The sequence below is a fragment of the Eucyclogobius newberryi genome, unplaced genomic scaffold (assembly GCF_026437365.1).
Source record: "Eucyclogobius newberryi isolate DKJ021-1_F unplaced genomic scaffold, fEucNew1.0.hap1 SCAF_4, whole genome shotgun sequence".
Lineage (NCBI taxonomy): Eukaryota > Metazoa > Chordata > Actinopteri > Gobiiformes > Gobiidae > Eucyclogobius > Eucyclogobius newberryi.
Window position 1 is genome coordinate 18,391,291 of NW_027316056.1, and position 12,007 is coordinate 18,403,297.

General features: G+C 42.8%; 1 protein-coding gene across 1 annotated transcript; it reads left to right on the forward strand.

The window, feature by feature from the left end:
• Window positions 1-1,052: 1,052 nt before the first annotated feature.
• Window positions 1,053-10,637, forward strand: cep170ab (centrosomal protein 170Ab). Its single transcript, XM_072462591.1, has 19 exons — window positions 1,053-1,153; window positions 2,420-2,562; window positions 2,635-2,724; window positions 2,806-2,884; window positions 3,031-3,089; window positions 3,202-3,364; window positions 3,437-3,577; window positions 3,796-4,227; window positions 4,302-4,672; window positions 4,849-4,977; window positions 5,045-5,171; window positions 5,277-6,731; window positions 6,835-7,069; window positions 7,182-7,290; window positions 7,367-7,501; window positions 8,635-8,723; window positions 8,892-8,985; window positions 9,439-9,490; window positions 9,588-10,637. Exons 2-19 carry the CDS (start codon window positions 2,458-2,460, stop codon window positions 9,824-9,826), a joined length of 4,104 nt encoding a protein of 1,367 aa, XP_072318692.1. The 5' UTR covers window positions 1,053-1,153; window positions 2,420-2,457; the 3' UTR covers window positions 9,827-10,637.
• Window positions 10,638-12,007: the final 1,370 nt, after the last annotated feature.

A 12,007-nucleotide genomic window follows, 5' to 3' on the forward strand; every position in this document is an offset into this window, starting at 1 on the left:
ACACAGAGAGAGAGAGAGAGAGAGAGAGAGAGAGAGAGAGAGAGAGAGAGAGCTTCATTCATACAGTGCCATAGCCATTATTATCAGGCCTACGATACTCATGTTAAGCAATCATATCACAAACACCAATACATCATTTACTACAGCTTTTAGGCAAAAGGTTAAGCTTAACTTTGGTCGTAACTCTAACCCTCTCTGTGGGTACCTGACAATTTAGCTCTTGAGTATCATCTTAATCACTTTCAGTCTGCTTGACTCCAACTTTAGGCGTACAAGGGGGAAACAGGCTTTGTTAGACAGGACAACTGAGCCTGAAATGGGGAGTAAATGCAGTAAATTGTCACGGAGCCGGGATTTGAACTCAATCTCAAAGAGCCTGGCAGTGGCATGTGTGCTGCCACTCTAACCACTAATATGCTGTTCCAAGCACTAATGACTTTACATTTTAGCGGGTATAATTACTTTAGAGCAGTTTACTCATCCCCTCACTTACAGCCTATAGTCATAAATCAATACTGTGGCGCCCTCTAGTGGTTTGTCTGAATGCAATTCCAACAGTGTGTGGTTTGGTCTCAGGCCTGTGGGTGGGTGCGTTATAGTTATAAAGTGACATTGGGCGTTTGAGTGAAGTCAGTTGCCTCAGCAATGGACCAAATCAAAATAGATATCTATCAAAATAGACTGTTTCAATATCTTCTATTGAAACAGTCTTAAAAAAGTTCTTCAAGTCAGGAAAATTCTGAAATCCATGAATAACCTCCCCCATCTAAAAATGATTGCCTGATTAGTATTGCTGACTACCAAACGCACAGGTTATGAATAGTTGAGAAATAATGTAGATTATTATAAAAGTCACACAACAAACACAGAAAAGCACAAAAGTTGAACAAACATTAAATTAGAATTGAAGTATTTAATCCGCTGATAAATAATAGCCTTCTTTAAGTTTTGTCTATCAATGCGTGTACAAATGTAAGAAAACAATCAACTATCATTACATAATAACATAATAACATATGTCTATTTCCCTACGTGAGCCCACAGCGCCACCGTGAGGCCAAGACGCGTCAGTGAAGACAAGGGCTGGGCAGCGCTGCTGGAGCAGAAGACAAACCCGCCTCATATCGGATGCTGAGAATCCATTTAGCGCTCGGTGAGTCGTGTTTATCAGATATTTCAGCTTCAATACGATCTGTTTCCGTCAGTATGCAGGCCTTTGTTTGTGGGAGTGATGGAGATGCAGAAGGAAGAAGATGCTTCCACTGCGAGGATGGATGTGCTTAGCCTAAACCATCACGAGAGGCTTGGTGTTTGGACTCTAGCAACCACAGGATTTAGTCTTTTTTTTTTACAACGTAACAAAGGCAATACACCTATACGTGGGTTTGTAAATTAGCTCTAATTACTTGGCCCATAAGAAGCGTTACGAGTCCTAAATCTACAGCAGCATCAGAGACGTGTAGCCTGTGTGTGTCATGCGTTTAAAGCCTAATCGTTTGACATAAATATCAATGATATGAGCGTTCAGCAATACACCGTGGTCAATGCGTTGCCAGTGTCATCGCCACGAACTGTTGTCATGTTTTAGTGCATTATTGAAAAGCGTTTGCCGGAGACATGGCCTAACCAGTCTCATTTTCCTTCTGTTATTGGCCCGATGCGCTTCAGTCCACTGCGCCTCGCACCATTCATGTGCTGTCATTGGCCCACGAGTGGACCCAAGTGCAAGATCCATGTTAGGTCAGCCGTAAACAGAAGATATAGGCCACTGGAAATAGTGATGGGTTTAATGCCTTGATCCAAATGTAAAAAAAGGAGGATGAAATGTCTGGTCCGATCATCGTGATTCTCACACAGGAAATATAAGCAAGTGTGTGTAATCAAACACAAGCACGTCTCCTATAGCTTAACCAGAGCGTGAGTCAGCAAGGCCTCCACACTGCTGTGTCTCAGCTGCTGGTGATGGAGGACAGGCTGTTGTTTTGCTCAAAGAAGCTCTTGTATGGGGCCTGTGTGCTTGATAATTCTGAAAACTGCATGGGAATCATATGAGCATATTTACAAGCAATGGATTATCATAAGAGACACATGATTCTGCTCTCTTTGTGCAAAGCAGTGAACTTTGTCTCATGAACAACTGTACAATGTGTGTGTGTGTGTGAGTGTGTATGTGTGTGTGTGTTTTATGTTGTCCTCCAGAGCATCCAATCAAATTACCCTCTTGATTCATTTTCTGTGTGTGTGTCCAATTGCCTTCATGTCAGTTTAAATGTATTACTTTTTCTGGTAAATGCTGTTGAGTCATTTAATTTGATTAATATAACTCAAAAAACTGTTGGTCCATTGGTTAGTTTGGGGCAAAGCAAAGCAGTGGACTGTTTATACAATTGCAGTGCTGAAATGTAATGTCCTTTTATAGCAGGATGTGTTTAGGTGAAAAGGTGAACTGAGGCAGAGATGAGTCTGACTTCCTGGTTCCTGGTGAGTGGAGGGGGGACGCGGCATCGTCTCCCCAGAGAGATGATATTTGTGGGACGGGATGACTGCGAACTTATGCTGCAGGTACAAAAAAAAAGAGAAAGAAAGGAATTTTACTTTTTTAATGGCAAATGACATTATATTTGTGTGCTTTAGTCACGCAGTGTGGACAAACAACATGCCGTCATCAACTACGAGTCTAATACGGATGAGCATAAAGTGAAAGATTTGGGCAGCTTAAATGGGGTGAGTCATACTTTTATTTTAAACCTACATTAATGTTTCATGTATACAATTATAGTCCAATGGGATCTTTCTGTTTTTCAGACTTTTGTCAATGATGTCAGAATACAGGAGCAAATCTACGTGACCTTAAAAATTGATGACAAGTTGCGATTTGGATATGATATCCTTTCAATAGTTGTAGTATTTATAGATTGTTCTAGTAATAGAATAGAAAGGAAAATGAACCTTAATAGCGTTGAATGTGTGTTGCACCTGGCTTTGTACATAATACATCAGACTATCAGTTTTGACATTAACTTGCCTCACATACCAACTTGTTTACTGTGGTCCGAGGAGAGATGCTGATTCCTGAGGAGGCTCTGAAGGTGAAGCCGCTGTTTCTTTGTGCAATGCATTTGGTGCATGTGAAACGAGTAACATTTGTTTATATCATTCAAAGTGAATACTGTATTTGAGCTTCTTATTTCTGCTTGTCAGCATGAGAAGTTGAGTAGTCAATTACAGCTTGGCCAAAAGAAGCTACCAGAAGTACAAGCACCACAAGCCCCCAAGTCTGAAGTGAAGGCAGCAGTGGCGGCGTCAGCTCCAGTGTGTGACGAGGCAAAGCTCCCTGAGGCCAACAAAGTCGAAGACAAAACCGGTGAAAATAGAAAAACAATTACAAGTTAAGCTTAATATGTCCACTGAAAACATGTGTTTTTACATGTTTTAGCTGCAGAGATGTCAGTGCTACATAGGGGCACCCCCCTCTACGGGCAGCCGGCCTGGTGGGGAGATGGAAGAGACCCTAATGAACCACACTCTGCTCACCCAGAGCAGAAAAACGACAGGAAAAGGGACAAGGCTGAACCAGGTCTCTGCACTTAGTTAGAAACCGAACATCTTGTAATTGGTCCACCTCAGTCACCAGGAAAAGTACTTTTTGTACTGGTTGTGTGTTTGGAAAAAAAATCAACAGAAAAGATCAAACCCCCCCCAAAAAAAAAAATACTGGAGAAATATCATGTGCGATATTAGTTTATTAAAGAGAAAACAGATAGTAGAGTTATTTTTAATATGTTTTTTTTACAGGCACAAGGAAACACATAGACCAAAAATCTGCCCAGCCGACAACATCCAGCCAGGATCCTAGTTATTATGAGATCCCTACAAAAGATCCATCTGCCGAGGGTGAAACTACTGGCCAAAATGACGCCAGTTCTTTAGCAGAACCCCTGCTCGGCCACGCATCCTTCACCATCGAGTTTGACCCAGGAGTGACCGGTAAAGTGACGGTTAAAGACAAAGTAGTCAAAGGAGGACAAGACACCAGAACACGCCCCAAAAGACCTGTCGGAGAGGACCTCAGTCCGCTGCAGACCGCAATGGTGGCTGCTGAAGTCAAAGTCGCAGACTGGTTAGCTCAAAATGAACTTCCATTGGCTCTCAAAGAAACTACAGCTCCAGAGGAGGATGGAGAGAGTGCAAAAAGTGATGTCCCTGTGCAATTGAGGAGTATTCAAGGTCTATGTTTGTGACTTGTGGGGTTATCAACTGTTGAGTTGAATTTAACGTTTTATTTATTTTATTCTGTTCAGGGAGTAAACATGAAGACGGCACGCAAAGCGACACTGAAAATGCTCTTGGAGAACAGCGCAGGGCCGCAGCACTAGAAGAGCGCTCGTGGGGGCTGTGGGGAGGACCAGGGGTGAAGTTTCGAGAAGGCCGGGCTAATGTACCAGAGGGGCTTTTTGCAGAAGAAGACAGCCCTGCACGCCGCAGAAAAGCTCCAAACTCTAAAGCTGTGAGTGGATTAGTGGAGAGGCGCCATGGCTCTGCACACCACCAACAAAGTGGACGTGATGAGTGCTATCGTCCGGGGGATGACTATAGCGACAGAGGGACCTATACCATTGGGATGGAACATGGAGCTCACGAAGAGGAAGAAGATAGGAAAAGGACTTATAAGGTTTGATGATCTAGCTACATCTACATGAATACATTACATTGTCCATATATTAATTAAGGTACCTTGTTAGGAATTATTTTGGTCAGGGTTTCTCTGTGTTTTGGAAATCACCATATTTGCTGTATCTAAATTTGTTTTTTGAGACAAATGTTGATTTCTTTGTGCTCATGGCCCAGGTGTTTGGTGCAGATGAGCAAGAGTCCATGTGCCTGTCCAGATTAGGAGGCTCTGAGCAAAGAGATCGCAGTAACTCTCAGCGGTCAGTTCCAGGAGAGAGGAGACGGGCTGGACGCATGGAGCCAGAGGTGCTTCACTGAAGACACGATTAAGGCACACCTAATATGACTGCATCTACTGACATTATATTTGCAGGTGTTGTCTGAGGATTTGATGGTTGGGGGGCCTCGCTGGGTTTCTCAGTGGGTAACACTGGCTGCCACTCACGTTCGAACTGACCCCGAGGGATCTGGGGGAGACAATCATGTAATGGTAGACAGAGGTACTTACATTTATTGCTTCTTTCTTTATTTCTAACTTCATATATGCTTGTACAAATTTACTGCAACTGCAAAACACATTCAACCCCTTTCTTTGGTTGTTCTAGCTGAAGTTTGTGAGTCAGGCCACTCATTTGCATCAACTGGCTACACAGAACGCAAAAGAAGAACTTTACCACAGCTGCCGGGGGAGGATATTGTCTTGGAGAGGCCGTCTGGTGTACGGATGGACATGGGGGAGAAACAAGACACTGAACTCCAAGAAAAGGAGAGCCAGGAAGAGAAGACAGTCTGTGGTAAGACTAGGAGTGGCCACAGCTCTGGAGGTGTGGGCAGTCATGGAGGAAGTCCCTGTCGGTCCTCACCTGCTAAGTCCCAGGACAGTGGAAGCGGGAGATCAGGACAGACGGGTGTACTGGCCAGGCTACCTCCACGTCCACTCAGTAGTGGTGAAAAGAGAACGGAGGTAGCACAGAGGAGGAAGCGGGATGATGAGAAGGCAAAAGAGAATGGTGGGAAGCCATTATTTAGACAGGAGAGTTTTACAGTGGAAAGGTCCAGCTCCAATGTACCTATTGAACTTATACCACGCATTGACAGCTGCACAAGTACAAGAATTAGCAAAGACACTGGCATTGACAATACCACGCTGCAAAAAGACACAGAAGCCGTTGCAGCATTTTTAGAAACCACTGTCTCAGACCAAGGAGATCCTCCCAGCCAGTCAATTGAAGGCTCCATGTCTCCGGAGTCAGATGTGGACACCACCAGCACGGTGAGTCAGGTTGAAGGAGCCAGGAGGGTGGTGCAGAAGAGGCGGGCTCTGGTGGGACAGGCGAGGGATAAAAATGCAGTCTGTTCATCAGGCAAAGGCCCCACTGCCAATCGTAACACATCAGAGAGGAAAAAGAACAGGACATCTGCGCCACAGCAACCCACTCGCCCATGGACCTCCTTAGACCTCACTGATGATGATGTCAACAGCAACTCACTTTTGTCTGACTCTCAGCCCATTTGTACTCAGGAGTCTCGAAGCTCCCATTCCAGAGCACACCCTGGAGGCACAACAGTAGGAGCTAGCACCAAGACTTGTTCTAGTAGATCCAAAACTACCACGGGACCTTCCAGTGCAGCAAGTAAAAACAGCAATGTCCCCAAGATCCGACCCACCAGAGCGTCACTGTTGAGACGAGCACGGCTAGGGGAATCCTCGGACACAGAGCCAGCTGACATGGACCGCATGTCTGTGGCCTCGGAGGCATCCACCGCCAGCTCCACGTCCCGAACTGGCATGGCAAAGAGAGGGATGTCCAGAATAGAAGCTCTAGCCCAGCCAAGGAGACCTAGGGGGGCATCCCCATCAGCTCAGAGTGACTCGGAGGCCACTGTCACCAAAAACCGACTGGGAGCCCGCAGTGCTGCTGGAGACCATGTATTAAGACATGGACTAAGGGCAGCCCATGTAACACAAGTATCTGGACCAAGAGCTCGAGCCAACAGTGCTTCTAAACTTCCAGACAAGACCAAAGGCCCTTCTTCATGTGGACATGCTACACCATCATGTAAGCATTAGTAAACTACATGTACTGTCAACAAGGATGTAAGCCAAGTATTTTGGAAAATAATTAGCCCTTTGCATTATTATATACACCTTTATGTCTTTAGCTGGCACCCGCTGGAGACGAATACCAGCAGAATATGCCTCAACGTCAGAGGATGAACACGGCTCAAACCGGCACACTTCCAGACAGGGACAGACTCAACCTCTTACTTCAACACGAGTGTCCCAACTGAGCGGGTCTGCTCCTCCGACTCCTGGCCTGTCTGCTCTAAAGCAGAACTCCAGAGAGCAGGACGAGTACATGAGAGACTGGACAGCTCACAGTGAGGAAATAGCCAGGTACATGCTAAAGTTTTACATATTTTTTATGAACTAAGGAAACATCCAAATAAGGATGTAATTAATGAATTAACAGAGCAGTTGGTATTGACTTCTATGGACTTTTGGCCAGAATTAGCCAGGATTTAGCCAAAGATCTAGCAATGCTAGCCAGAGAGATCCATGACGTGGCAGGAGAGATTGACTCGGTCAGCCCTGCAGCCACTGACCCTGGGGCTCGAGTAAGTTAAACATTATTCTGGGATTTGAAGCATCACTTCATTACTTACATTGCTAATGAGCGTTATTTGCCTCTAGCCGGATGAACGTGTATTTGACGACTCTGTTGATCCAGAAGGTGCCAAGGCCGAGTCTAATGGCCGTTCTGTGGAGCTCAGATCTAAAGGGGGCAGCTCGCGCTCCATCCGCCGCCAAACATGGAACAGGGAAGACGTGAGTATCTGCTCAGTAACATTGCTTTGTTGAGTGGGTCATTTTTAACATGATATAAAGTCAAATGGTGGGTGGGGTGTCCTTGCCCCAAGTGGAGGAGTTCAAGTATCTCGGGGTCTTGTTCACGAGTGAGGGAAGGATGGAGCGTGAGATCGACAGGCGGATCGGTGCAGCGGCTGCAGTGATGCAGTCGCTGCATCGGACCGTTGTGGTAAAGAGGGAGCTGAGCCGAAAGGCAAAGCTCTCAATTTACCGGTCGGTCTACGTTCCTACCCTCACCTATGGTCATGAGCTTTGGGTAGTGACCGAAAGAACAAGATCGCGGATACAAGCGGTCGAAATGAGTTTCCTCCGCCGTGTGGCTGGGCGCTCCCTTAGAGATAAGGTGAGGAGCTCGGCCACACGGGGGGAGCTCGGAGTAGAGCCGCTGCTCCTCCACGTCGAGAGGAGCCAGCTGAGGTGGCTCGGGCATCTGTTCCGGATGCCTCCTGGGCGCCTCCCTCGGGAGGTGTTTCAGGCATGTCCCACCGGGAAGAGGCCCCGGGGAAGACCCAGGACACGCTGGAGAGACTATGTCTCTCGGCTGGCCTGGGAACGCCTCGGGATCCCCCCGGAGGAGTTAGAGGAAGTGTCTGGGGAGAGGGAAGTCTGGGAGTCCCTGCTCAGACTGCTGCCCCCGCGACCCGGCCCCGGATAAAGCGGCAGAAGATGGATGGATGGATGGATAAAGTCAAATGGAAGTCCCATGACTCAGTTTTATTAGAGCATTGTGACTGTTTGGAGGGTCATTTGATTTAATAATAATCAGATTGCTCTGAGCTTTAACCAAAATATCTGCTGTGGTTTCGGAATCAGATGTTGTACTGTCATTTATATTTAAGACATTAAAGTCCTTAAAGTCCTGTTTTGAGGTGACAGAGAAAAGTCAATGTTATTTATTTAAGTGAAACAGTAGAATAGCACCATTGTTCCACTATTTGTGGATGTAAATAATAAAATTGTGGTCCGGCCCCTAACAACAGTCCTCAAAAAATCTGCCCACCTGGAAAATATAATTGAATAGCCCTGCACTAGAGGGGCACCCTGACCTATCAAATACAGTATACCACAATCCATTTGTGTTTGTTATTCAGGCAATACTAGACAGTTTACTGCTGACATCAGTGGCTCAACTGTCGACCAGAATACGCCAGTGTGTGGACAAGACAACCTGCAAAATCAGGTAGTGCTTTATTTATTGATATGATTCTTATTTCATAAAGCAGTTCATGTTGGCACATTAGTTTGTAACACAATAATAAGAACAGAAAGGACTAACCACCCTCGTATAGCCTATACGTTTATATGAGGTTTTCTTTAATCTATTTGTTTCTGACAATGTGGCCTCCAGGATCCTCTTCAAAGATAAAGAACGAAAATGGGATGAGATTGAGAGCAAATTACAATATGAACATGACTCTTTACTCCTGAAGACCTCCAACAAGGTATTGAGCTATTTCTTTATTCATTTTTTGCTACATTTATACACATCTTTGTAACCATAGCAGTGTCAGTTGCAGTGAAATACAATAGTCACTGACACCAGCTGCCTGGGTAATAAAGTACTTAAAATAATTCTTCTGGCTTGTCAGAATGTTTAGATTTCTTATTGAGATGTAGATGATGTGTTAATGGGGAAAATACATATTTGATATCCCTTACTATGATGATGGCACAAATTTGCTGTCCCTTTAAACAGAAGAGAAGTAAGTATAGCTGATATAATAGGAATAGGCTCATATTATCGCAGGACTCATAAAGCATTTGTGAGTGCACTGTGGCTGTAGTCCAGCACACTCTACAGAAGCACAGGGAGTAGCTGAGTTATGTGGAGTTTGAGCTATCACTCAATCATGTCCTCTGCCAGGATTCATTCTTTATTTATGTCCTTTTAACAGGAGATTTCAAATGTCATTCAAGACCTAAAGAAAGTCGAGAGGCAGCTACTTGGTATGAATATTGAGTAACAAATCCATGCTAAAATGTGTGTGTTTTGTTATGTATGTTTATGTATTCATTATTATTATGATTGTTTTCTTGTTTGCAGTCATAGATATGATGGTAGACCCGGATGGCACCCTAGATGCCCTGACCAGTTTGGGTTTGCCAAGTCCCCTGTGTGAGCCGAAGATCAGTCCCGGCATTCAACAGGGGGCAGTAGAGAGTCAAAAAGAGATACTTCCATCCAGTGCACTTTCAGGAGTTGAACTTTGTGGACACTCTGGTCAGGTTGAGGCAGGAGAACAGGACTCTGGGGTTCAGGCTGGCTCCGAGACCTTTACATAAAGTGAGAAGTTGATAGTTATTTGACCCTGAAACTATGGTAAGAAAAACTGAATCTTTTTTACTTTTGTCATAGTAAAGTCTTTGGATAATGAAAATTACAAATTTCTGTGAATTTTGGGTGTACGGAAAAGAAAAACCATTATGCAACATTACCCTTTATTTAGCTCAAGCACATTATTACCCCATTTACCATATTACATTTTCCTAGCGATAATACTACTGTTTTCCCAGCCCATATATTTGATCTTGTATTGTCTGTACAGAAGGCATATATGAAGGTGCACTGATGCAATGTTGGTTTAATCCAGACAACAAATATCATGATTAAGCTTTCAAATATTATGTTAAAAAAAATAACTGAAATCATCATGCAAATCATAACTTCAATGTAGCTCTCTCAGTATTTATTCTTCCAAATGTTCTGTCACAAGTGCCCAATATTAAAAAGTCCTTTAGAACAAGCCATGCACAGTGTGTGGACATTGGCTGTATGTTTATTTAGAACGTGTATGCTGATTACTAACCAATTTAAAGCCCAATTCTTCATACTTTGTGTCTATGTTGATGTTTTTGACCAAACAACTAACAAGGTAGTGTAGAGGTGTGGGACGCTGTACCACAGCATCTAGAGGCTGGATGTACTAGCGTCTCTAGACCTTTAATATTACCTCTTTTGATGCCAATCAAGGAAAAAAACATCAGTGTTGTTTTCCAATGTCTTGCCTCATACCGATGTTTACAAATGAATGTAACCCAGTCCCTCTCTACATTTTAGCCTATATATCTTTAATAAAGATTATCCTGCACTTCTTTTCAGCAGCCACTGAATTTTGAATTCAATTCTCTTTTCATAAACGTATGTATAGCTGAATGAATATATATGATATATACATATACACATAAATATATTTATATATATATATATATATACACTGTGTGTGTGTGTGTGTGTGTGTGTGTGTGTGTGTGTGTGTGTTATTACACAGGATACATTAGATTTTACAGACCGCACTACGAATGCCAATGCATTACTAATTGTAATAGTTTTATTTTTCTTCATCTGCTCTTCTTCCTAGATGCAAATGCATCTGTTGTACTTCTTCACTCTTGTAGCTGTGCTGTCCATCTAAATGTAAACTATTCTACTTTTATTTATTTTTTACTTAAAAAGTTAAACTTCACTGTTGCTCTCTGTGCTGCATTCCTGCTGCTACTTAATATTGTGTTTTCCTGTCCGAACATCCAGATTGTCAACATTAGTAGACACTAAAATAACCAAAAGAGCACAAATTAAGAAAAGTTTTGTTAAAGTCAATTGTCAGATGACACAGCATGTGCCCTGTGCAGTCTTCAGCATTATTTGATGATTTAGCAGCAGCGCGGTGCCAGACTTAGATGTATGATGCCAGTGTGGTACAAGGTCTATTTACATATGGTGTATCCCTTCATTGATGGGCCACTGCTGCTTATGGACATCAGGGAGTCGAGGAAAAAGCATGCCATGTCAGCAGAATCCACTCAAGGGTGTGGGAGAAATAGTGCACATGCAATAGTAGAATAAATAATCACACATTGAGTCTTCTTTGCTGGAGGTAAATGAAAAAACCCTGAAGTTATGTATGTTTTTGTTGTTGTAGTTGTGTAAACCATGTTTTCGTTGTAACTTTTAACTATAGATTTATATGGGACATTGTATTTTCAATGGCCGTTTTCTCAAAATGCCATTTTGCCATGGCCATAAAGATCACTCCTTAAAGTAGCATCCACATACAAAACAATTTCCTGTTCTTGTTCTTACTAAGCTTTGGACAAATCTTACAGATGAATTTGTTTACTCAAATACCAAATAAAATATTTGGATCCCCTCTGTTATTTTTTAATATGTAATATGTCTAATAGGCAAGAATTTTAAACCTGGCTATTACTTTTTCAGTAATATGTGCCAAATATTTGCAATGTTATACTACACATTAAAAACTTACATGATTAAAATAATAATTTTATATAATTTATATATATATATATATATATATATATATATATATATATATTTGGCATAAAATATGAATACAATTTGATAATATAGTAAAATGTAAATAAAATGTAATAAACTACATACAAAGTTTCAAATCAGCATTTTGCCTAAAACCATAACCAGTTTTGAACACACAGATGGTGTGT

What these genes read in the sequence shown, in the direction of transcription:
- cep170ab (XM_072462591.1), top strand. Translation starts at nt 2,458, where the DNA reads ATGAGTCTGACTTCCTGGTTCCTGGTGAGTGGAGGGGGGACGCGGCAT. An exon ending in ACTGCGAACTTATGCTGCAG is followed by an intron (nt 2,563 to 2,634) that starts GTACAAAAAAAA and finishes TGTGTGCTTTAG; the next exon opens with TCACGCAGTGTGGACAAACA. An exon ending in AAACATGGAACAGGGAAGAC is followed by an intron (nt 7,502 to 8,634) that starts GTGAGTATCTGC and finishes TTTGTTATTCAG; the next exon opens with GCAATACTAGACAGTTTACT.